The sequence below is a fragment of the Coturnix japonica genome, chromosome 4 (assembly GCF_054131305.1).
Source record: "Coturnix japonica strain WE chromosome 4, WE-NBRP24, whole genome shotgun sequence".
NCBI lineage: Eukaryota > Metazoa > Chordata > Aves > Galliformes > Phasianidae > Coturnix > Coturnix japonica.
In genome coordinates, this window is record NC_140666.1 from 12597839 (window position 1) to 12624357 (window position 26519).

Sequence of the window (26519 nt, forward strand, 5' to 3'; positions counted from 1 at the left end):
CCAAAGAGTCTGAACATGTTTGGTGTTCATGGCCATTTTCTGCTTGTTTGTGTTACTGTACTCCTTAATCTGGGTGTTTTTCTGCTTAGGACTTGAGGTGTCCTCTTCTAGAGCATCCCAGGTCACTTCTGACCTGAAGTGGTCCTGGTGCCTCTCCCTGCTTGGTCCCAGCTCACTCCGTGTCCCTCAGCAGCAAGCAGTATATCACATTGTTTTGAACTAAGCCATCCCTGATTAATGCAGTTGCAATAGGAAAAAGGGAACAGATTAACTTTACATCACAGCGTTACCCACTACAAGAAGGGGCCAGGCAGCTGCTGTGGGAAAATAAAAGCTAATGCTCTTTGCTGCAGCTGCTTTGGAATGAGGAACAAGGGCAGCCCTTCAGCTACTTCGTTCTGATCTGTGTTTTATAGTGCTACATGTTCTGGACTTTGCTCTGGACGTACGGCAGACTGGAGCATAATGATTTGTTTCTTAAATGTTATTGCAAAAGTCAACAAATCATTACTGGAGCAATAAAGGAGAATGTTGGGAAGGAAGATCTGTTGTCACAGCACGTTTTCCAGCACTTGAGAAATGCGGTTTTGGAACAGAAATCTCTCGCTTTCTGTTGCCTGACCTACAGAAAACATCACAACCTCCCACCCGGCTTTCTCTTCATTTTCTTCCTCATCTGTGTTTTGGCACCTGGAAGAAGAAGCCGCATTGAGCCCTTGGCAAAACCTTCCTGGATTTCAGTGCCACGCGGGGAGGTGAGTTTTGGAGCAGCATCTTGTAAAGAATGTGATGTTTCTTAGGAGCAAGTATGAAGCAGCAGAAATGTGCAGGACCTTCAGTTTGGTCACTGTCAGCTAGGAGCGCGTTGATTTGTATTACTGTAAATCTTGCTGTGGCAGCAGTAAGTGGGTGAAGCTTCCTAACTTTAATGTTGTAAAGTGCACTCTTGAAAGGAAAGTCGGAAAGTTGTTATTAACTCAGGTTTGGTTTGTTTGGGTTGTTTTTTCACATCGTTTTCTGATGTTATCTTACAAGTCTGGACACAAAGGAACAATCTCCATCTCACAAGTGGTCAGACATAGTGTAACTCATAGCAGGAAGCCCCAGGCAAGGGCTGTGCTTGGTGCTGAGCCAGGTGACCCCAGAGGATGGTCTGATTTTGGGTGGTGCTTTGAGGAGCCAGGAGTTGGACTTGCTGATCCTTGTGGGTCTTTTCCAGCTCGTCTTTCAGAAACCAAAAGGTCTGCATAGAGCACCAGTGACTCAGTTTGCTCACAGAGGTTGGGAACTTCTGGACTCCTGTGCTGCAAGAGCCATCTCAGCAGCCTGCAGAAAGCAGCCTGAATGTCTCAGCCAGGCACCTGAGTGAGAGCCAACATCTCTCTTTCAGAACATGCCTGAAGAATGAAGAGGTCCACGCGTGCACCTGGAGAGCCCCTCATAGACAAAGCTCTCTGCATCTTAGTGGTTGCTGCGGGTTTGTTCCTCCTCGCAGGTAATTCTTAAATGACTCACCACTGCACAAGCAGAATGCACCCTGCAGCCCAGCAGTGCTGTCCTGGTGCACACACACTGTGCATACATAGGAGACCCTTTTCTTAGCGGGTATTTTTCCTTCTTCTTTATTTTGTTTTATTTCCCTGTCTGCCAAGTCAACCGCAGTCAGCTATGCTTCATGAGCACACTCAGTGCCCTTTCACTCTGCCATAGATAAAACCAGTAATTAGCTCTATATTGGATTTTGTATTTCTTTCTTTGACTTTTCCTCAAGAGTAATACGGGGCATAGAGATAATTCACGGCTCTGAAATGTTGGCTGTGGTCACTCCCAGCACATGATGCTGTCGAAGAACAGATGACTGCTTTCCAAGTAAAACCTCCATAATACAAAGGCTGGATTGACATTTAGGGCTTGCCAAACGTTGCCACTTTCTGCTTTGGGTAGAGGCTCCTATTGTGTCTGCTATCACAGTGGCAGGGCTGATCCCTGATAGGCTGACTTGTCAGCTGGGGAGCAATGGTCCTCCAGTCAGTTGTTGGTGCCAGGTCTGTCATCTCACATCACAAAGCAATTCCCTTCTCTTGGGCAAACCCAATGGATCTGGCTTCTCAACCTCTGGGGCCCTGCAGTTGCTGAAAAGTACAGCTGAAGGTTGTTGTGTTTTCTTGTGCCCACTCAGCGCTTCAGCTATAACCAAGGAGCTGTCCCCATCTCTCTGCACACCCAGAAGCACTGCCATGGGTCACCCCTTATGGTCCCAGCACTGGTGATGTGCTTTGTGAGTCCATGCGCCAGGGTTTTCTCCTAGCAAGGCAGGGGATGGTGTACTGGCAAAGAGCAGCTGCAATCCCAGCTCATGAACACTGATGTCACACACTGCTGCTCTGAATCCTACAGAATTCCACTCCAGGTGAAAATAATTATCGTGGTTGCAAAGAAAGAGGGCTTAGTGGCATTGCAGTGGTGGAAGTGAGACCAGGATGTGGTGTGTGCTCCATCTGAATGCTGATGCACTCAGTGGAGCTGATTTTAGAAGTAGACAAACATGAAAGACAGTAGTGTTATTCTGTGTAAGGAGAAATATCCTCCTTATACTTTGAGGGCACAAGGGTACACCAGGACAGCAATACAAATACACAGCTTCCAACCACCAACAGATGATCAGATTGTGTGTGGGTCATTTCCCACTTGCCTTCCATATGAAACATGTGAAGGAGATGGGGAGAAGAGTCAGCTATTTTGGCAGCCTAGGACATGCCTAACCTTCATGAAAAGTGCAAACAGTCACTGGGATTTATTGACCAGATTAGATTTGAGGGATTTACAATACCCGGTTTGCATGGCAGGCGGGCAGGTTTGGGAATGACTTAAGTTCATTTGAGGAAAATGCTGTAAAAACAACCCCTAGGGTAATAAACGACTCAGTGTAATGGCAGTTCTTACCTACAGGAAGTACATCCTATAGTAGTGAAGCATATGTATACATGTGAGCACAGAGACAAGTCAGGGACACAGATATCCTGCATAGGAGTAGTCTGAGCTACAAATGGAGTCTGATCAAATCTCCCTACCTTGATGGGTCACACATGGAGCTGGTGGAAAGGAAAAAGCTGCCAAACAAACTCTCCAAAGCCTGAAAAAAGACATCCCTTATTACTTATATTGTTAGCAGGAACCCTAACCTAAAGATCAGCGGTCAGATTTGCCGCTGGGAGCCAAACCTGCAAAGAACTCATTTCCCAGAGCTGAAACCTTTGCACTGAACACCCATAGAGATCTTGGACTAGGTGGACTCTGGACCTGAATTCTGTATCGGTTCCTATTGGGCATGTCTTGAGGACTTCAGCATTTCCTTTGCAGAAATAAACTCATCTTCTCTTTGTTAGTAATGTAGCTGGCCCCAGAATTTAATTTCAAAAGCAGCAGAAACCAGAAATGGAATAAATTTTACATGTTTTTATTGTCTTCCAAGTAAGTCACTGGATGAGATCATATTGCAGCTCTTTTTTTCTTTGAAATAAACACCTCATTTTCCTTCTTTACTTGATATATATATATTTTTCTTTACAGAAACACGTTCTCTGCAGAGAGAAATACTGGATTTACTGGGAAGTAGCACTAAGTACGTGTCTCTGGTCAACCACAGCATCCCTCAGCTATGTCAGTTCACAGTGTGCATCGATCTGAACCGAACCACCAACACTAGCTCTTGGGCAGCATTTTCCTATGACACTAACAAAAACTCCACTGAAATAAATGACTTAGAGCTTGGGCTGTCTGGAGAAAACAGGCAGTTAAGAGTGCATCTTTTTGGCACTGTCCGAAACATTGAAATTGATTTAGCCCTTTTCACGTGGTATAGCGTGTGCTGCTTGTGGGACACCAGGAAGCAAATGCTGGAAGTCTACTGTAATGGTAATCTGTTGTATAGGGAAGCCATAAACAGCACGGAGTGCCTGAAGCCTAATGGAAGCCTGGTGCTGGGTCACCTACGTGTAGGAGAGGATAGCTCTAATGCACCAGGGAGCAACGGCTTCATTGGCAGCTTGTACTACTTCCAAATGTGGGACCGTGTGTTGCGCCAGGAGGAGCTGCTGGACTGCTCCATGGGCAATGTTGTCAGCTGGAGGGAAGAGTACTGGGACTTCAGCCACATCCTTCCTGTTGCTGGTCATCACCTCCGCTGTGGTGAGTGTCTCTGGTATTTTCTGTCCTTTGCGCTTGTGCATTGCAGGGGATCACGCACACAGAGTGGGGAACCCTCCATGTCTCAGGACAAGCAGGGCTAGCTAATATCCTCAGAGCGAGACCAGCCATTAGTGAGATGATGTGATCACTTCTCCACAAGATTCCTGTTGGGGCTGCGTCCTACATGGATGTTGCTTCACTGAAAAGCTCTCATAGCAGTGTTTGGTGTTACCAGTCCTAGTGTCTGTGTGGACTACACAGTATTTAAATACTGCTTCTGCACTGTCTCTTCTCTAAGCTATGTCTTCATGCGTGTCACTGATGAGGGGCAGCATATCACACAAAGGATGAGCTAACCTGCAAGGCACCACAGTAGTCCTGCCTTGGTGCCATGAACTACTGCATAGAAATCTCCCATCTGGGCAAGGGCTGTTGGAATCTGAGTTTTTCCCAAGACCAATTGCTCTCATGTACATACAGTTTAATGTGTGTGAGTATCTGGCCTGTGTCAGATCTTAGCAAGACCTTTGCTTCTACTATAAATCTAGTGCTTACTTTCATTAACTGCAGTTCATGAGCTGGTTGTTGCACAGGGACAAACTGGTGATAAACCAGATAGCAATAACAGGGAGTGGTAAAGACAGCAGTGAGTGACTGTAGGATCATTAAGGTTGGAAAGTCCTCTAAGATCATCTAGTCTAACCATCTGCCTACCACCAGTACTGCCCACTAAAGCACATCCCTAAGTACCATGTCCCTAAGCATGATTCTGTCCTGTCTGTCAGACAGTGGCAGCAGTTCCTATTTGTTGTCCATATGGGGCCGTATATGTATTCAGTCTATGTCAATTAGAACATCTGAAAAGTGTACAAGAAATAGCTGTGCCAAAGTGTTTCTGTGAAATAAGATGTCAAGGTGAAGAGCCATTTTGGTGCTACTGACACAACTTAAATCATTACTGATGCCACGTGATGGTTGCTAGCTGCAAGATTTGCATCTTGTGTTTATGTACCTGGGCACTGCTTTGGTCTGTAGGGTTTGGTTCAACTCAGCAGTACACAGTTTATGCAGTTGTGCTTGCTTTTGGAAATCCCACATTAATTTTGGGCTTGTTTAGGCAAAGCGAGTGGAACTGCTCATGTGAATGCATAAGGAAGCAGCCTTACCATGGTTTGCCAAATGGTGTGAGTGCTATAATTATCCCAGCCATTAGGCTGCTTTGCTTGGTAGAGGAGTAAAGTTACTGTTTGGCCTTTGCTTTTGTTTTCTCAGAGCTCTTGATGGTGATCCTTTGCTTTCCCAGCTCAGCTGGGCCTTTGCTAAAGGCAACCAAGTAGATTTGTGTGTTCTCATCCTCTGACTCAGCCTTCACCTCCTCCTCCCCCCACCTCACCCACACACTGATTTCTAATTCTCTTCTTGATTTTAAATAATCCAGGAGAGGGATGAATATTCAATGTATGAAAATGACTGCTGGTAATATAACGGTACATTTATTACAGTTTGCTTAGCAGTTGATCTAATTTTTGCTGCTTCTTTGAATAGAAATCAATCATGTTTGCAGAATGCCAAAGAAACCATCGATTAAATTCTCAAATTGAGACCCAGGACTTTAAAAATGTTATGGTACAGTATTTTTTTAGCTAGAGATCTCCTCCTGTTGTCACCCCCTAACCCGCATTTTGTGAAGGGAATTACATGCGTGTTAATTAACACAAACAAGGTTGCAGGATGCAGGTGGATGGTCCCACACTTGCCTGCTGGCAATGATCCCTGACATGGGAGAATAAACAGATTATTTTTTTCTTCAGGTGACAATGAGAAAGAGAGAAAGAAATAAATTGGAACTTGTGAAATTGTAATTATGCTTCTTTTGCCAGGAGATGGAAACAGCACTCCTGATTAGAATGGGTTTGGATTTTATTTGGCCATTTCTGTATGCTTATGCCTAGCAGATTTTTCTGATTCACTCTGGCTGACACCAGGTGATATCATACATCACCCCTGAGGCGATGGGTTTTGAAACAGTGCACTGTAGAAGCAAGAAGGGAATGGAGCCTGTAATCACGGCTGCTTGCAGACTCCTGTCTGCAGAGAACCCGCAGCGCTGCAGCACCAGGACAGGCTGAGCCCCAGGCTTACAAATTGCTTGACTTATGGCTTGGCTAATCACAGTCTAATATCATGTCTATATTCTTATTAGGAAAGAAAAAGTAATTTGTTCCAATGGCAAGGCATGTCTGCACAGCAGTGGCCCTTCTGTATTCTCATCACAATTCCTTTCTAATGTGAATTCTTACAAAAGCTTGGAACAAAACACACACTTTCTTCCCCAGTTTCTGACAGCTCAAAACCGGGGACTATATATGGTGTCATAGCTGGGCCCAGAGAGCCCGTGCCTGCAGCTTCACATCACAGGAAGGCACTCAGGCTCCCACCAGCAGCTCATGCTGTGGGATTAAAGCCATGAAGAATGCATGAGCCCCAGGGGGGGAACCTGAGGGCAGCACTCTGGTGGTGACAGGGGGCTGGTGTGTGGGTGCTGGAGGGCAAAGCACACATTTTCAGCTTCAGGTCCTCGGGCTTTTTGCTGGAGGTTGGTTTTCCTTTATCTCCAGGGTCTTGCTGTTACTTTAGTACATATTTCTGGTTTCTTGCTTTCTGCCCATTCATGTGTCAGCCCCTGTTCCTGTTACTGCCCATGGATGTGTTGCTATTGATTCAAATGGGTCAGAGATGGGCTTGTTATTATCTTAGTCGTGGGTGATTCTTCTTAGAACTACAGCAGAGAAACCAGTGGCTGACAAAGCATGGCTTTATCCTCCCTATTTATGAGCACGCTCCTTATTCATAGATATTGAGCTTTATATTCATGTGTTAAGTTTATTTCTCACTGTCAGAGCTAGAATTGTCAAGTCTGATAGTCACGTGAGTGAAGAAAAAGCACAGATCATCAGCACGGCAAGGTATCTGTACGTCTACAGCAAAATGTTGGGATCATGCTTTTCTTTCATCACCAAAGCTGTGATGTTATACGGTGATTGGGTTCACTGCCATTCACTGTAAGCACTGCCGTTCTGTCCCCGTATGCCTGAGGAGGTGGCAGATTGCATGTGAAATGCAAAAGCCCTACCTGGTTTGACAAGGTGATTCACTCCAGGGAAAATTAGCTGAGAACGAATTCCCAGAATGTTTTACTTTGCAAAGGACAGGCAGGACGGATGGTGTTTATAATGGGAATCCTTCTGCCAGGTTATCTTAAATCAAAGTCAGTAAACATAGCTGTTTGTTTCCAATTCGTTACTGTAGGCGATCCTGTGCTTGACAAGTGGCTTTTCCTGAAGGGTGGCACAGATTGTGCCAACAAGAAGGGAGTAGAGAGATAATTGCTCTTCAGCATAAGCAATAGAGAAACAGAACAAACAAACAAACACACAGAGGCGTATTTTCCCTTCACTCTGTAGCGGTCTGTTCTGAGTGGAGCAGCAGCAGCTCTTTGTGGCAGTGACCTCTGCTGAGAGACTGTCTCTCTCCTATGAATGATGTGCAGTGTTGATTCTCAGACCTTTCAATTGTTTTTCAGCAGGTTCAAGTGAGGCATCATCGACAGCGGCACCTACGCTGCCGCCGTTGTCTCCAAGCAGCAGTACCAATGTCTCCACTGCACGTAAGTGCCTTTCCAAAGCAGACTGTTTTAAATGCTGACCTGATTATCAGTGGCACCGACTGACACTGTACACACGACAGTTTAAGACCTGGTCACAAGTTCGTGCTTAGCGAGGTGGTGTTTGTCAGTAGATCATCCTATCTTTTCCTATGTATTCTTAGCACATGGGAAAAAGCAAAGTTGGAACACCACTGTCCTTTGTTTGTTACACTGAGATAAATTAGCCGTGATTTTGGGCCCTTAGATGTTCAGTGCAGTAATCTGGACTTAGACATGTGGAAGGTGGGATTTCCCACAGAGCTTCCATGAATGTGAGTGGGAAACACAGCCATGGCTAAGGGGAGGGATGAGGACAGAGTGCAGGTACCCATCTGTGCCAACTACAGGAAGCATCTCCCTTTGTTCTCATACTGCAGTCAGCTTCTATAGCATTGACATGGACTTTTCACTCTTCTACACAACCGAGAGAGCTCCTGATTACTATGACACAAGGAAGCTGGTAGAAAACTGGGTGAGTGCCACTCTTTTCTCCTCATTTATTTCTAGAAGGTATCAGATGATGAAGACAGCTGGTACAGAATGCAAACTTAGGGGGACAACACAGAAATAAGTCTCCATGTAACAATATTACAGGGTTTCATAACCATGTTATCCAACGCATTTTTAAAGGGATAAAAATAACTTCAGAAAGAAGGGGGGAAGTGTTGACATTTTACAAATATTTTTAGCCCTTTTCATTGGGATTTAGAATTTCAGTGCCAATTATAAACTTGCAAGCAGTCCTAGAGCAAGCATCGATAAGTGAAGTTAACAAAAATGTTGCTGTTTTCTTTGCAGTTTAGTGTCATATTTGCAGGTGAAGAACTAGTTGTGACAAACTTTAAAATCAGGTAAGCTGAATAATGATGTCACCCTGACACTACGTCCTTTGAGAGAAACTGCAGTCAGATTCCAGATACCCACTGCACTGATGACCAGCCCCATTACAACAGTGCCTGCCAGTGTCCTAACCCATATAACTGATCATTTGGAGCACCCAAGTTTTGTTGACTGGGCTCCCTTCACCCATAAGTGTACATCCTGACTAATGCAAACAAAATATCTGCTGACAAATGGAGAAAGCATCTTTGGCCATATTAATTGAAACCCATGCTGCAGATCTCTGTGGGCTGTCTAGATTGTATAAGCAGTTATACTCTGGTTCTTATCCTGTCTAATGAAAGGGTATAGCAGTTCCAAGATCCTGCTCATAGAATGACAGAATCCTAGGATGTCTTGTGGGGGAAGTGACCTTAAAGATCTTCCAGTTCCAACCCCCCACCATGGGCAGAGGCAGACCTTTTGCCCAAGACTCCTATTTTGTACCTTTGAAACCAATCCAGCTGTATTTATATCCAAACTGTGAGCAGCTAAGAGGGATGTTTAAGCAACTGCTGAATCCATAAAGGTGTCACTCACACAGACTTCGTGTTTTATCATTTTATGCATATTTTGTTTTCCTACTTTCTTCCATGACATCTGCCTGCTTCACAAACAACAGCAATTCAGTAACACATGGCACTATTTACATGAGGTGAATATGATTCTGAAAACTGTAAGAGAAGAAATGAAAAATGAAACAAAAACTAAAGGCGGAGCAACCTGAGAATCTTCACTGCCCTACAGAAATTAAGTTGTTTAAATATCTCCAAGAAACTGAGGGAGAAAATGTTTTTAAAATGTGAGGAAAAGTAGAACACTTAAGGAATAGGAAACAAGATCTTAAACCAGATCCCTTCAGAGCTTCCTGTCTTAATGCATAACTGCCACAGCACTCAGAGATTTAGGCAGGTATACCTAAGCTGAATTCCAGATGACATCTCTGCTGCAAGGTCTGGCTTGGGGTCACAAGGTCTTTTTGGGCAGTAGCAGAATGGGATGAATAATATCTATCTGCTTAATATCAAATAATTATTCTATTCCATTGCAGGGCTAACTCTTCACAAAGCGGTGTGTACAGGAGGACCCGTGTATGTAACTTGTTATTTTCTGATTTAAAAACATACTTTTTCTTGCCTTTGCACTGAGGATATTGTAGTTACACAGTCTAAATGCTAATCCTACTGTGTTCTGTGGAAAGCGTTAGATATAATGAACTCCATGTAAATCATTGGGCTGGAGAGTCACTGTGTCTGACAGTGGAATGCTCTTCATATGATGAAGGCAGGACATGCCCAGCACTCCTTGCAGTCAGCCTGCTTTGGAAGAGCCTTTGGGTGAGCAGAGTGACTGAGCAGCGCTAGATATGGATCTACTCTGCTCTCCACATGAGTCAGTGTCCATGCACTGTGAGCTTCTGCTTTGTGTCCATGTACCCTAGAAGCATTCTGAAACAAAGGCTACTCTAGATATTTAGGTGCAGATAATATTTAAGCCATTAGGCTCTATTTTAATGAACACCTCGGTTTTCTACTGTTCCAATCACCCTTGCACCAGCTGATTCTAACCACCTTTTATCTTTTTGTGTCCTGTGTGAACTGAAGAAGAAGGCAAAGCAGGTGGCACAAAGGTAAGACTTGTGGTTATAAACTGGATTCTCCTAGTTCCCACTGATTTAATACGAAAATCCTGCTTCCTGCTATGAGCCTGCTCATTAATACTCCATCTCAGTGGGGAGCCTTTAGTTCCATAAACCAGAAAAACACGTGTAGAATCAGAATCATAGTAATGCTCAGCTGAGATAAATGTATCGGAGTATCCAAGGTTCCCTTCCTATACTGGGGGTCTTGACATACTTCCATGGCAAGCTGGGAGGTTTGTGCTGTGCTGTTGGCTGTGAGCAATGCCCCTCACAAAACCAGAACAGCGAGAGGCAGGCTCCATTGCTGGACTGTGCCCAAGAAGTCTGCCAGGATGAGGTCTGCCAGGATGAATCCTGCACCTCTTCTGCAGGAAATCCTAATTGCCTTCTGACTTCAGGCCAGGAGAGCAGAGGGAGCTGAGTTCCCATCAGCTTCAAAGGGTTGTAAGTGGTTACCCCAAGGGCCATGCTGAGTGGGAAACCACTGTGTAGAGACAGGAGCGAGTTGGAAACACTTGAAAGATCCCATTTCTTTGTTCTTTCTGCTGTGTCTGAAGCCACTCAAAAGAAAGGCATAGTCTTTCCAAACCTCCTTAAGTCAGCACATATAGTTGTTTTGAAGAGAAAATACTGGAATCCAGTGGAGAGCAGTTGGTTAAATCTGTGCTTTACAGGGAGCCTTGGTGTCTGCTGCCTCTGTTTGGACACAGAGTACTGAAGGACCTCATTGTTTTATGACTAACTCACTCTGGACTTTAAATCATAGTTGAAGAATGCTTACTTTCACAGAGATTTTCCTTTGCTAAGATAACATGGTTAGGAAACCTTTTGAGGCAATTCCATGAAACTATAAATAGGTTCTTGTACTCACATTCCCAGTAATTTATACTTCACAATGCATTTCAAGTGATAAGGGCTTGTGGAGATAAAAAGTGGTATTTGGTGACATTTGCTGTATGATCACACTTATATTGAATAAAATGCATACAAGAATTATTCAATTCAATACAATTTTTGGTGTTACTCTCTATTTTTGCAGACAGTAACATCGTAACAATGAAATGTTCTTAATATCATAGTACTGATAACGTATGTTGTCTCTGTAGCTATGTTTGTAAGGCCATTATGAAGGTCACATCACATGAAACACAAGAAGTGCTGAGTCTCAAGATAAAACAGTTGCTGAATGACCCTTACCAAGTCGGACCATTGTCATTACATGTGGAACCTGAAGATGTGACTGTCAGACTAATAGGTGATACTTCATTAAAACCTCATTTCAACTGCAGGTTTTTAATCAAACTGAAACTCTGTGGAGAGGTTAGGACTAGGAAACATCCCTACAAGTATCCCTGTAAGATCCTGTTTGATGCACAAACCATAGAACGCAATGCAGAGGCACCTTTGCAATGAAACCAAACCCACCACAAACATACTCTTAGTGCTGGTGCTGATTGGGTTGAGTAGCAAATTGCAAGTAATCTTTTTGGTTTGGTAGCAACCTTTATCATTCCTTAAAAGACAGAAGTAAGCCAGAGATAAGAGATAACAGACTGTACCTGAAATTCAAAAACACATTTTGTATCAAAGACTTCAAAGGTTAAGTACAAAACCTCAAGCTTGGATAAAAAGTCATCGATGGGACAAAGGGGGGCAGTGTGAAAGCAGCTTCAGATAGATGAGAGAAGCCTGCAGGATGTATTGCTGTTGAATTATGATTCGTGATGCTGTGAAGCTGACACTTTACCTGAGAACTGACCTTGTCAAACAAAAGGAGAAAAAGGTTTCAGAACAGCCAAAATACTTTGGGAAAATGCTTTCTTATGGCCAGTGAGCTTGCAAAATACTCCCATACAGCTCAAAAAAGGTATAAAAGCAGTAGCCCGGTGCCAGCAGAAGCGGAAGTCGAGGGCTGAACAGCTGTGTTGGGGAAGTCTGCCTTCTGACTATTAAATCTTTTTAAAGATCTTTTATGTCTTTTGTACTCAGCACTACTGGATTGCCCAGAAGCTGTTTCACAGACCAAATACAAGGGAAGCTATTCCTGGCCTCAAACAAGTCCAGCTGCCATAGCGGAGGTCAGCTGCAGGAAAAACCCTCTGCAGTCTGCTTGGAGGAGGTGGTGAGTGACCAGAACATCTCATTTTGGTTCTTGAATGACAAACAGGAGGAAGCGCAAGGCTTTGTGTGATGGAGTCTAAATAGATGTCTGCAGTGGTGCACAACAGTGCCATGCCAGGAAGGATGGGTAGCATACATGGCTCGCTGAGTATAGACTGCAGAAAAAGGGAGTGCTGTGTAATTCCCATCACCTGCAGCAAGTGCAAGCCAGCCTAGCAAGAAGCTGACTGTCTGCTCGAGCGGGGAGGGGAAGCAGATGCACTGTAGCATTTGTGCCATCCACTCATGGCAATGTGCCCACCACTGGCAGAATGTCACTCCTTCCAGGAGTGGCTTTTGGACTGTTCCCACTGTGCTCAATAAGTGCTAAGTCGGATCTGTCTTGCAATGAATTTTCAAAATTGGGCTAATTGGTGAAGTATTGGAACAGGCTGCCCAGGGAAGTGGTGGAGTCACCATCCCTGGATGTGTTCAAGAAAAGGACAGGACACACTGAGTGATGTGGTAGAGTGGTCACAGGCATTGAATCAGAATCATTAAGGTTGGAAAAGACCTCTAAGATTATCTTAGTCCAACCACACTCCTACCACCAATATTACCCACTATTCCATGTCCCTCTGTACTACATCCACCCTGCCCTTAAACACCTCCAGGAACAGTGACCCCACCACTCCCTGGGCAGCCTGTGCCAGTGTATCACCTCTCCTTCTCATAAGAAATGCTTCCTAATAATCAACCTGATAACCTACTATCCCAGTATCAACCTTGGTAGATGGATAGACTAAATGACCCTATTGGTCTTTTCAACCTTAATGATTCTATGATTTTAGTTACTTAAATTGGAAATATGGGGAATATCAATTAATGCATATTTTTCGTGTAACTTAAAATATAACGTCTCATTTTTCAGTGCAATTGATATCGATCTTGAGCAATCTTTTTGGAGCAAACCAAACATGACTGAATGTAAATTACTAGAAGAACTTCCAAGTAATATCCTGGATCTTCATAACATCATCATAACAGAAGGTAAGCCACTGGATACTTCCATGATACAGTGAATGGAAGTAAAATTGGTTATACTTAAGTAATGCATGTGTTGGACAGCAGAAAAACTGCAGCTGTAGCACTGTATTATGTGCACCCCACTCACTTGGTCATCTTAAAATATTTTTAATGTAGATGGATTTTGTGATTGCTTCAAATTCTCTAGCTACTGCTTGAAAGTATTGCCTCAAATCCAACTCTTAGATGTAGAACTAAGTAACTAGAGAACAATGTGATGGATTTTGATAGCCTACACTCTTATCACCAAGTAAAAGGAGTTCGTGTTCTGTAGATCTCACTGAAACATATCTGCAGTTACATTCAGTCTCTCTGACTCGCAAGTAGTAGAGCTCAGTTACTATTAACAAATTATAGCAGAACGATGAGATGATGAATGGCAAATACCAAACTTTCAAACTACATCATTCATAATTTGCTTTTCTGCTATGCCAATTAAGCAGCACTTGGGCAGAGGGAGAGGCTTGTTTAATTTTGAACTCACAAGTGATCAAAGTTAAACAGTATTTACAGATAATCTTTGTAAGCCAAAAGCAGGTGATTATATTCTTATGAAAACCACATTGTTTTCCTCCTTTAAAATACAACCTGAAATACCCAGATTTTGCTTTGAAGTTTTTGCCAGTTTTGTCGGCATGTTGAGGGCTTATTGACTTCTTTTGGGGCCGTAACTTCACAATAGATCAGAAGCATTATGTCCACACAGAAAGAGAGGAGAGGCACAGTCTAATCTCTTGTTCTAACATACATACTCGTAGCTATATAACTAGATGTGGAGCCATGCTTTACATAAATCATCTGTACTTCACATAAATCAACATAAATCATCTGTATTCCCCCCCCTTTTTTTTTTACTTTCCCCAGAGAATGCACAAGATGTTGTACAGCATATTTTATATCTCTTGCCGGATGCAACACTGGGTATAGAAGAACTAGAAGTCATTGGAAACAAAATTTCCGATACTGTGAAGTTTGTAGATTTAAGTGTGACACTTGCAGAGGCTATATTGACTATACTGGACTATATTTTCCTTCAAGAAATGGAGGATCAGAACATTAGAAAAATTACCAATAGGTAAGTAACATGGCTGCACAGAAGGGAATTTTCCCTCAGGTTCCAGGTGGGGCACAGAGTGCAGCTGCCCAGATGTTCGTATTGGAGAACTCTGCATTCATTGCCTTTCCAAACTTGTGAATCTGAGAGGGTCAGCAGCCAAAAATAGATGAGGAAATTTGCTGGGGAGAAAGCTTTGGGCAACATCAGGGTCCTTTTGGCTGTTATCTCTCTTCAAGGTCTACTGTGCTGCAGTGTGTGGAGTGGGGGCTGTGATGGCTGCTCACTGCCTTTGCCTTTGCAAACACACTTCTTTTTTTCAAGTGCAATACCCACTATTTACAGTTATCTTCCCATGCAATGTAAGCTTTCAGGGACAAGGATGACGTTCCAGTTGCTAATATATACCCAAAATTCCTGATCCATAATGGAGATGGAGTTGGCACGTAAAGTTCATAAGGAAAATGAAAATATTTTTACAGGAGAATATTAGGCAAATGAACATCAGGTACTCTGATGATACCTGGCATGTGCTAAGAATGATATCCCAACAAGAGCCTTGACTTTGCTGCTGTAAGGTCACAGTAGTAATGCTGGACTTTGGGTACTTCAATGATTTAACTCCAGACTCTGCAGCTCCGGGGCCAAAAGGATCCCATGGGAGTCCTGCTGTGTCTGGGACCAGCAGTGTGAAGGTAACACCATAAGCACCAGACCAAGACACAGGAAAGTTTTCTTTCAGTCTGCCAAAGCCAGCTGTCTTACACATTACCAGTAGACTATTATCCTTACTTGCATACTGCTGAATAGCTTTACGGGCTGCCAAACAAGAAGTCTAACTCTTTTAATACTCACATGCACTGAACTATCCAAATTTGCTGCTTCCTAAGGATCCCAGCCTCTTCTTTCTACTTAGAAACAAAACTCCACTGAGAGAAGAGGCCAGATGCCGGCCTCCATGCTCAGAGACAGTCAGAGTTTCTCTGCACGAGCCTGACCTCTGAATCAGCTGGACTACAGAGCTCCAGAAATCCCTTGCAGACTGAATTATTCTGGCTCTGATATTTTACCAGAGGGTATAATTAAGTAACTGCAAATAATCAGATTAGTCTGCTTTACAAGTTACTGCCTTTCAGATGAAATGTAGTATTTGTCTGGGTGTTAATTTTGCCTGATGTCATCCCAGAACTACCTCATGTTGCTCCTCAGATGCTCCAGGGCTGATTTAGTCCAATCCATTTAACTCTGTCTGGTGGTGGGCTGACTCTCAGCCACAGAAAAGTATCATCCACCTGCCAGAATTTCAGCTGACCAAAACATGCTCAAACTTGAAGGTCTTTTCCAGCCTGGGATCAAGGATCTGGGGGTGCTGGTTGATGCTTGGCTGAACATGAGCCAGCTGTGTGCCCAGGTGGCCAAGAAGAAGGCCAGTGGCATCCTGGCTTGTATAAGCAATAGTGTGATAGCAGGAGCAGGAGGTGGTCATCCCTCCATACTCAGCTCCTGAATGCATATTATGAAGTCAGGAGAGCATTTCAAGAGATGTGTCTTTTGTTCTTGCTGTTGCTGTCCATAAAGGATCCTGAAGACAACAGAGGAGATAGGCTATAAGCTGTCTCACACAGAAAGAAACACTTCAGTCATAACCACATCCTTTGCCTTGCTGGTGATGCGTCCGGATCCCAGCGCGTTTGAAGGAGTGGCCTTCGGTGTCACCTCGTATGACAAAGGAAGGGATATCAAGGTGAGAAATCCAGGCTATTCCTGCTGCTGGTGTGTGTGTGTGTGTGCTGGGGAAGGCAGCTCTGAGCACACTGTTTCTTACCTACAGATCAGTGTTCAAGAAAACCCATTCGAAAATGCCTTGGCCTCAGTGCGTTTGCCAAAATCACTGAAGACCTTCTTAGGGGACAACCAAGCTGACCCAGAGATGTATTCAAAGATCCAGTTTAATTTTTTTGGCACGACTTCGCTCTTTGTGGTAACTATCATTCCTATGGGAACAATGGTAGCAATCGCTTCAGTTGTCCTTAATGTGCATGAAACCAAAACGCTGGCAGCGTGATCTACTCTGGGTGCATTTAGCATTGGGCTGACGGGGCATTAAGAAGTGTGCAGACAAAATGCATCCAAGCATCAAAACCTTCTCAACAGCGATAATGCTCCAAGAGGTATCTGGAGACAACAGATGTTTTCTTCCTTTTCTGTAGCTGATGTTAATCCTCTGCTTTTGTTCTGTAGTTAAAGGGTATTCCCCATCCTCCTCTGACAGTAAGCTCTTGCTTAAACAGTGTCCCTAGCACGTGTCAAATGTCATGAAAATAATTTCAAGATTTCTTTCTCCATTAAAACAACAGCAGCACCAATACTCAGCATTTAGAAATGTTCTGGTATATGCTGCGTTTTCTTCACTCTGGGACAAGAGTGTAGTTTAACAAGAGACATTTTGTTTGGTACAGTGGAGCACGCAGGGTGCTGAGCAATGCACTCCATGCAGAAGAAACATTCACAAGTGTGTCTGCAGTCTAATGAGCTAAATTATACACCACTGGATGTTTTGATATACAGAAATGGTTATGCAGATTTCTCAATCCAGCTGATGCAGCTGAAGCTGTTCTGCTTCTGCTGATGTGGAGACTGTCTCTGAACTGGCTGCTAACAGCGTGTTCTGATTAAGTAGCAAGCAGTTAAATTACATCAGGCATCCCATGGCGTTTGGCTGATTGCGGCTTCCAAGAAAGACAATTTGAGAAAGCAGTGAGGGGCAGGATTGCTGGTAACTTGAATGACTTGGAATTGTTTGCTTGTGTGCATTTTCCCACTGCAGGATGACAGCTTACAGAAGGAGAGGCTGAACACTTACGTTGTGAGTGCCAGCGTTGAAAATTCACTGATTCAGAACCTTAACGAACCTGTGAATATAACTCTTCAGCACATCAACAAAAATACGGTAGGATATGCGTTGAAATAAAGACGATTTCACTTATACTTCAAATAAAATGATAAGTATGGAACATTTTGTTGACTGAGCTCTCCAACATCTATCACCCAAAGGACTGACAGTGGTTGAGTCCAATCCTGCAGGTTAGCAAAGCTCATGTCTCCACTGTAAACCTACACTTAGAAGCAGGGGGCATTTTCCTCATTTCCTTGCTTTGATCTGGTCAGTTTCTTTCAATAAATAATATTTTTGCTAAAAAAATGGCAGCTTGGCTTTAACTGTAGTGATCCGTTGTTGCTTCTAATTCTGCAAATTGCTTTAGTCACAGAGAGGGATAAATCTCAAGAAATGCAAAAACATTGCATAGATATTATCAAAATCACTTTGGTTTGTGATCCTTCATAGAAACATAGAATAGCCTGGGTTGGAAAGGACCTCAAAGATCATCCAGTTTCTACTCCCTCTGCTATGTGCAGGGTGCCAACCAGCAGCCCAGGCTGCCCAGAGCCACATCCAGCCTGGCCTTTAATGCCTCCAGGGATGGGGCATCCACAGCCTCCTTGGGCAACCTGTTCAGTGCGTCACCACCCTCCTTCAAAACGATGTTTCAAAGCTAAAATCAATCTTACAGTGTCTGCTTAGTGGGCACGTCTCTGACCTGTTGACCGGGTTAATCCATTACATCTTTGTGTTGCAAATGTTTATGGCCCACTTTCCACACAAACACACTGCAAAACAAAGGAAGAACTAAAATATTCAATACGCTGAATTTGATGAAGGTTCCAGTTAACAACAGCTTGACAATACTGCTTTTATGGCAATATGGACTTCACATATAGTTCTAGCAAATAACATATAACCAGAAATTTCATCTACATATCCTCTCTCTTCTGTCATTTTTACTCCATGAGGCCATCTGGCACCTCTTAGATTTTTTCCTCGACCTTTAAGAAATATCCTAATTAAATATTTAATGATTTATCATCCTAATCTACAGCTTTGGCTCTCTGCCTAATTATATTTGACAGCCTGCAGATCACAAGTCTTTAACAGCTTATCTGCTAGGGTGCTTCCTGTAAACTCTGTGCCTTATCAAACTTTATTAATAATAAAGAAAAATGAATCTGTGCCTTGGGAAAGTTTTCTGCAGCATTATGAGTAATAAACTTGAACATCCCCAAGAGCAAACACTGCATTAAATACCCATTCAAGCTGCTTGCAGCACACGCACAAACTCTATTTTCTCTTAGGTTTCTTCTCCACCTTGTTTCAGAGTGAGAACAGGAACACTGAAATTCTAAAATAAAGGCTTTCTTAATGTGAGATTTGCTGGGTTTTTTTGTTGATGTCATGTGAAATATGGGTTTTTTATGGTAGATCTTATTCAGAACTTGGGCATTTCACCAGTAATTCAGTATGACACCTCAGATATCACGTGAAGCCAACAAGATGACACATAGGCATCAATCTGAGCTGGACAACTTGTCAGCTTTTCTGCCCAAACAGACTATGAATGATTCAGAAATTGGGAAAACTGAGAAAACCACTGACTTCCAGGGCTTCTCTTGGTAATGGGAACCCTTTGCTGGCTATGGTGCCACGGATTAGTGAGTGCACTTCTATCCCAGATGGTTTCCTGTGACCAACAGCCTCACTGCTGCCAAACAGAGGCATCTTCAGGAACCTACAGACACCCAGGACCACCAACATGCCAATAAGAACAGAGAACAAGCTCCCCTCTTTCCTCATTCCAGAATGGGGGGAGTTAAATCAAAGTGCCATAGCTGTAAATCCCAGTCATAAGCAGAATGCAAGCCAATGCACAGATGTACTGAATTAATGTCACAGCCTCTTTTTCTTTCTCTGCTTTTAGGGTAATGCAGCAGTGCACTGTGTCTTCTGGGACTTTCTGAAGAATGGTAAGTGTGATATATAGTGCTGCTGTGCTCACTCTGTCACCAGAGCCTTTGGCTCCCATTTGAAATTTGGAGGCCATCTCCTTGCATCTGGCTCCTTCTGTTTTGCTGCTTTCCAATGGCTTTGATATCTCAGTAACTGGCATTATTTCTAGGGACACATGTCTGGCAATATGCAATGGTGGATAAGAAGAATTTTTTGACTATGGTTAGTCAAAGAAAAATAGCAGAAACACAACAGAACATCAGATGACTTCTCATAGTAGCCCCAGGGAAGTCAGTGGGGACTTTGCTGTGGTCTGGCTTTGAATATAGCTCAGAGTGTAAATGGATGCAGAAAGATAACCACGAGTTGGGTTAATTCAGACCACATGGGAGAGACCGTCTCCTTAATATTAATGTTAGATTTCATTTATTTATTTGTTTGTCTATTTATTTTTTAATTTCGAAGTTTAGCTTCTGAATATGCCATACATGCCACATAAATAGGGTCATAAATATGACCTCATCAGGGAAGATCTGGCTTGTTTAGTGCTACACGCTGCCTAAACTTCCATACCTTCTTGCTTTCTCTGTGTGCAGGAATGTAAATGACTTTAAATATTTCTTCCTTCCACCAAAGGCTTTCATCCAAGTTTTGAGGCTCTCAGGCAACTGTGTAAGATGTGTTCCTGTGTGAAATATAATTTGTATGCTGCTAAATGACCCTGCAATCTGTACTAACTTGAGCTCGTATTCACACATTCTGCATGCTGCAGAGCTATAAATGACTGAGCATGACTAACTCTGCTTAAAAATCTCTTTTTCTATATTACACAGATGGACTGGGTGGTTGGAATACAACGGGGTGTGAAACGGAATATACAGATATGAATTACACAATCTGTTTTTGTAACCATCTTACCCATTTTGGAGTCTTGCTGGTAAGTACTCCATGAATCACCTCCTAAAGAGTCCCATGGCACCAGATAAAATCATCACTGGTTTTGGGGAGAGATGGGATATTCACATCCATCCCAGCTGTTGGATATCTGCCATTTTCCTGAAATCAATAGCAACAAACAAAGCAATTATAATAATTAGCATGGCATAAAGTCCTCTAAATGTTGCTTGCTTCAAGACAAATTCATTTTATGGGTGTAGTTCGAACTTCTTTGCAAAGACACATAATCAATGTTCAAGTGCTATTTCTTGCATTCAAAATACTGTGTTTAATTTATTACCTGCCAGTTGGCAACTAATAATACGACAGTTTTGCCCACACTCAAACAGGAAGGGAAGTTTAATATAAATATGGGAGCTATCATTAACTATTACCTCCTGGCAGAAAAGTCAGTCAGTGTTTTAATACACAGAAAACCGTTTCTAAAAGTTATATGTCAAAAAATGAGAGTGCAGAGATGACTGCCTGAGAACAGGTGGCAACAAATGCAAAGAGATGGGCAAGAATTGAACTCAGAATTGTCTGTTGCCTGTGGAGCTCAACCCGTGAGGGACAAGGCTGTCCCTCCCCACCAGGTCATGCCCAGCCTCCCCTAGGGGTCAGCATTGCCCCGCACAAGGAGAGGCACCAAAGACCTCTGCGGTAGCAAAAATAGGTCTTCTACGTAAAGGAATGAAGGTCTTCCAGGTTTTAGACAACTTGCTGAAATTTCTATTCAAGCAATTGGAATTCTGTCTCGTTTTAAGATCTCTTTTGCGCTTCCACTTAGATACAAGAATAGATACAAGTAGTTGACATCACTAAGGCCATCGTGCACCAAAGGGGACTAGTTTGACATTCAGTGTTTCGCTAAATGACAGAGAAAACATGTTAAGAAACAACAAAAATTCCATCTGGGAGAAGCAGGGCCCAGCCTCCCACATGGCATTTGCAAGGCGATGCTCTTTGGATGTGCACTCTAAGATGTTTAGCAGATTTGTGCAGCTCCCAACATGGCAACTGACGTTGAAACATTAAAACTGGAGTTTCTACTACAAAGCAAGTTGAATAATCTTGGTGTGATACTGGAATCCTTGCTGAATTTCTATAGTACAGCACTGTCAGGTTTGCAACAAAGTGCTGGATGTCTGAAATGCTGAATGTCTGAACTGGCTGCGCTAGTCTGAATATTCTGCAGGGCTATACAGAAAGAAACACATAAAACATTGAAATTGTTTTTCTTAACAATGTGAAAGTGTGGAAAGCAATTTTCTTCATCTGGAAAACAACCGTGACTCTTTATCTTGCATCTAGGACTTGTCCCGGGCAGAAATAGATGCCACAAATGATCGAGTATTAACTCTGATAAGCTATGCAGGATGTGGTGCTTCTTCCCTTTTTTTGGCTATAACATTGGTGACATACCTAGCCCTTGAGTAAGTCTGATCCTTTCTCTTGTATCACTTTCTAATGCTTTTGCAACAATAACTGTTCAGAAGTTAGCAGAATGTTTGGTAATATTCACTGATGTGATTCACAAGGGGCAGGGTGAGATGCTGGGTTTAGTTTCATGCTGGATGTACCAGCAGCTCGTGGCACAATGGGGCTCCAGGTTTAGGCAGCTGCAGAATGGACCCAGCACGATCTGTGCAGTGACATCCTTGTTACTTTCCACTCCTATTTAGAAAGTTGCGGAGAGACAATCCTGCAAAAATCCTGCTGAACCTCTGTGCCGCGTTGCTGATGTTGAATGTGATCTTCTTGATCAACCCCTGGCTGTCCTCCTACAACCTGCCTGCTCTTTGCATCGCCGTGGCTGCACTCCTGCACTATTTCCTGCTGGCAGCTTTCACCTGGATGTGCATGGAGTCTGTCCACCTCTACTTGGCTCTCGTCAAAGTTTTCAACATTTACATCCCAAAGTACATCCTCAAATGCTGCATTGCTGGATGGGGTAAGTCAGCAAAATTCCTTTTAACTTCTGTGCTTCTTACCTTCACTAAGATGGAACTAGCAGCAATGTGGTCCATACAGGCAAAAAGAAGCCCACGCCATGGCTCAGTTGTTAGAGAAGGTGTTATCAGAGGTGGTGACCTAGAGAACAGTTTGGTGTACATTGTTTTTGTATCCATTAAAGGATGTTCTAAAGCCTTTTTTGAATGTTTTTGAAAAGAGTGTAGCATGTAATCATCTCTATCCTTAGATTTAATGTTGCATATAATCACTCTTGAGGGCAGCCATATGTAATGGCACTGCTGGCAGCAGTTGTTCTGAACAGAAAAGCCAGAACTGAAAGAAATATGGCAAATGGGAAATGAATGGAAGGGAAGACTGATCAAATGCTGGCTGGAAAATGTCTGTCTCTGTCAGATCTTAATGCAAAATGCTGCTGTCTGCTTCTCTTTTGACACGCTGCTTTTTGTAATAATCAGTTCGTTTTATTTTACCAGATTGGATCCCTTCTGGAGATGTTTGGACATTCACAAACATTTTGCAAACACAGATATTTTATGCCTACTCATTTGTAATTTACATAAATAAGGAGATTAATCCTGCTATGCTACACATTTAATTACACTCATTTCAGAAGGAGCTTTGGGAGTACAATTTGATCCCAAGAAGTACATGTCTGCAGTAATTAGTCATCAGAAATTATCTTACATCTTCCCATATTCTTTATTTTAGTCTTTATATTGAAATATCTCTTCTTCTATTGCTTCCCACATTAGGAATACCAGCGATTGTAACCATCATCGTGCTCATTATAAATAAAGACTCCTATGGTAATGGATCACAAAGTGAGAACAGTCCATTCAGCAATTTGTAAGTACAGTATTCCAAGCTTTTTGATGGTCTTCAGAGTATCTTAAAGATAGAAGAAATAACCAGAAGGCAACAACTGCTCTCTTGCTTTTGTCTTTCCTTCCCTATCTCAGCTCACTCCTTTCAGTGGTTCTGGTTCAGTGGATCCTTTTGGGCCATAAGATAACTACATGGAGTAACTCTCACTTAGAGGACTGAACCTAAGGCTGGGCAGGGATTCTTCCAGCTTATTGCCCAACATTTTTTGCCACTGTGTGTATCAGCTCTGCTTTTCCTCTTTGGATAATCTCCCTTTACATAACAGCAACTCAGTTTGATATGACATTGGTATATGCTCCCTGCATTCTCTCTTCTCCAGTGGGAAAACACTGCTTTCTTTCATCCTTTTCAAACAGATTTTATAGCAAGGAATGCTTTGCTTCATTTTTGTTGGTTGTTTTTTTCTCCTGCTTTCTATTTAGCACAATCTGATCACATATTGGCAAAAATTACCTTAAAAATTTGAATATCAGAGGGACAACACACTCATGACAGAGGGAAAACTGTTAATCAAACTCCTAATTAAGTCATTTTTAAGTTGATTTTCCTAAGGTAATGTACCATTGTCTGCATATGTTGTTAATTTGTGAAACAATTAACAGATTTATCTGAATTTGACAGAAGATTCCAAGACACTGCATTTCTATAACACCCATGAAAAAGGCAAAAAATAGAGATTCTGTGAGTGTCAGTACTGGGGGAAAGCAATGGGTGTCAGGGAGTGCCATTGCTGGGTATCAGTGAACCACACAGGAGGATTATTTTGGAGACCAGGCTTCTTTAGCTTCCCTGCCCACAGAACTCCTCATCACGTTTCCCTTTCTTGCAGTTGCTGGATTCAAGATAACGTGGTGTTTTACGTCTCTGTTGTGGCCTATATCTTCTTGGTGTTTCTGACGAACACAGCCATGTTCATCACTGTTCTCCTCCAAATCCACTCAGTGAAATCAAGGTCACAAATGAAATCCAGATTCTGGAAACGTTTATTTCTCCAGGACCTCAAAAGTGCTTTCAGCTTGATGTTCCTCTTGGGCTTAACTTGGAGCTTTGCCTTTTTTGCCTGGGGAGCAGTGAGGATATTTTTCTTGTATCTCTTCAGCATCTTTAACACTTTGCAAGGTAATTTCTGAACAGAGTACAGCTATAAGTGCAATAGTTCAGGACTGTGGAGTAGAAATACATTTACAGCATCATATAATTAAAGCATAGGGGAAGTGGAGAGTTCATATAGGTTTTGAGTTACACTGCTTTATTATTTTATTAGGAAAGCTCAACTGAAGTGAAATGACAGTGTTGTTTAGACAGCATAGCAATGATAGGTATTACCATTAGGGTCCCAAAAAGCACATACTTTCAGGAGCTGGTACAGTCTTTCCTTCCTGGGCATAAAAATGCTTGGTGAGAATCTCCACTAATTGTCAAATATACCAAATATATCAAATATATATTATACCAAATCTGCAGGAAGCTTTTCGTGATAACCTTACATATGCACCAATGTCTTTCAGTGCAATTCTGGACCAGTGTGTTACCGGTTCAGGGTCCACCTCTCTGCCCATCCATAACTTGCTGGAAACTCAGTGGCATATAAATACATCAGAAAAGGGAGAGCAGGATGGAGAATCAAGCCACAAACTTGTGATTTATTTTCTTGCTTCTTTAGGGTTCTTTATTTTTGTGTTTCACTGCCTGATGAAGGAAGATGTAGTGAAGCAGTGCCGAATACACTTTTGCTGTGGGAGATTTCAACAGAACAATTATTCTGGTAAGCATTAAGTGGTTTTCATTAGCTTGACTCATGTCACAAAATTCATACAGTAAGGAGCATGGGATTCTCTTCAATAGTTTCCTTCTACTTCTGCACTGCATTGGATACTCTTCCATGAACTGCTTATATGATGGGATCATGATGTGTCAGTACGCAGTTAAAAATGTAGATTTCTGAAAGAGATTTCAGCTTGCCCACTAATTCTGTACAAGGAAGGTACAAGATGCAGGCCCTGAACCTTCTCCTCTCTGGGAGTTTGAGATGTAACACACCATGAAGAATTTCCTGTACAGAATTTTATTCCTGTGCTTTCTAATCTCTGTTTTCAGGCTGGAATGGGTCAGGTACGACTCCTACATCTACACCAAGACCTCTAAACCACAGATCCCCTTCCCCAGCTTTGTGGAATCCAAATTCTAATGGGACAAGCTCAACTTTCAGTTCAGATACCTTCCCTGGGACTTCTCTGGATAGAAATTTTAGGATTGGTAAGAAAACAGACTAAGATGCAATAGGTTCTGTAGGGTCACTGTCAAATCCCAACCAATGGAAATTATTGGGAATGCTTTGACTGCTTTGTCTACACCAGACTTCAATTTGAGGTCAGTGACTGTGTTACAGATGCCTTTTTCTATATGGAAGGAAAGTCAGAAAGCCCTTAAGATCCTGGTATGGCTTTTCTCCAGAAGGAGGGGAACTCTCAGCTTAGATTCCAACTGAGGCACCTAAGATAGGCTCTACTCTATGCCAGCTGGCTGTTGTTCCCATAACACCTGTTTCCAGTTAGGGAGTTACTGTAGTATATTCTGTCTCTTGCATTCTCGGAAGAGCGAAGACATTGGGGATTGCAGGACCTGCTGTGAACCTGTTTAGTCCAGAAAGATCCCAGCAGAAGATTTTGCATTCCAAGATGGAGAAATTCTGAAAGCAAGGTTCCTTCATAGGACTTCTGCTCTAAGTGCCAAACATTCCCAGCTGGTTTTAGATACGTGCTGATTTCTGTTAGCTCCCCAGAATTAAAGCATAGGTGTGTTCATTCAGTTGTGCACAGTCAGGTGTCTTTCTAAATAAGTGAAACCAAATAACCATCACTGAAAAATTCCCCCCATTGTTTTCCCTAGCTGAAGTTCATTACAACCCGAGTGCTATGACTCCAGAAGATGATGAAGCCAGACGTCCTTATTCACAAAGAATGTCACCCATGGATGCAGAGCTGCACTATGCACAGAAAGCAAGATTTTTTCATTGACGTTGAATTTGTTTTCTTCTGGTTATCTGATGGTGGTTGTCTTTTTTGGCACACAGAAATAAACACTGATTTAAATAATCACTCCCCACGTGTGTACTTTTAATCACTCTGAACACAGTTATAGAGCTAAACCTCCCCATGATCCAACTGCGTAGGCTTCACTGGCATGGCACAACTGACTGCACAGTTTGGTTCCCTTGTGTTTC

The 26519-nt window shown here is 42.7% G+C and overlaps 2 protein-coding genes across 15 annotated transcripts in view; one reads left to right on the top strand and one right to left on the bottom strand.

Moving 5' to 3' along the window:
* The window catches only part of MAP7D3 (MAP7 domain containing 3), an 89735-nt gene that overhangs the window by 45423 nt on the left and 17793 nt on the right, over window positions 1-26519 (bottom strand). For all 12 annotated transcript variants that reach the window (XM_085546078.1, XM_085546076.1, XM_085546077.1 and 9 more), the window contains one exon: window positions 20417-20554. In XM_085546078.1, coding sequence (XP_085402204.1) covers window positions 20417-20420 — 4 coding nt within the window. In that variant the 5' untranslated portion in view covers window positions 20421-20554. The remainder of the gene's footprint in view (window positions 1-20416; window positions 20555-26519) is intronic.
* Window positions 625-26391, top strand: ADGRG4 (adhesion G protein-coupled receptor G4). 3 transcript variants are annotated; one of them, XM_015860283.3, is made up of 24 exons: window positions 625-755; window positions 1391-1495; window positions 3571-4188; window positions 7772-7855; window positions 8272-8366; window positions 8693-8745; window positions 9825-9864; window positions 10378-10403; window positions 11522-11670; window positions 12405-12537; window positions 13447-13565; window positions 14466-14676; window positions 16234-16399; window positions 16487-16636; window positions 17483-17605; window positions 19470-19515; window positions 20332-20435; window positions 21749-21870; window positions 22120-22388; window positions 23164-23257; window positions 24126-24415; window positions 24960-25061; window positions 25394-25552; window positions 26186-26391. In XM_015860283.3, exons 2-24 carry the CDS (start codon window positions 1405-1407, stop codon window positions 26311-26313), a joined length of 3372 nt encoding a protein of 1123 aa, XP_015715769.2. In that variant the 5' UTR covers window positions 625-755; window positions 1391-1404; the 3' UTR covers window positions 26314-26391. The 3 variants fall into 3 exon arrangements, with proteins under 3 accessions (XP_015715769.2, XP_015715771.2, XP_015715770.2); XM_015860285.3 differs by lacking the exon at window positions 625-755 and having other exon boundaries at window positions 1276-1495; window positions 10381-10403; XM_015860284.3 differs by lacking the exon at window positions 625-755 and having other exon boundaries at window positions 1276-1495; window positions 7775-7855.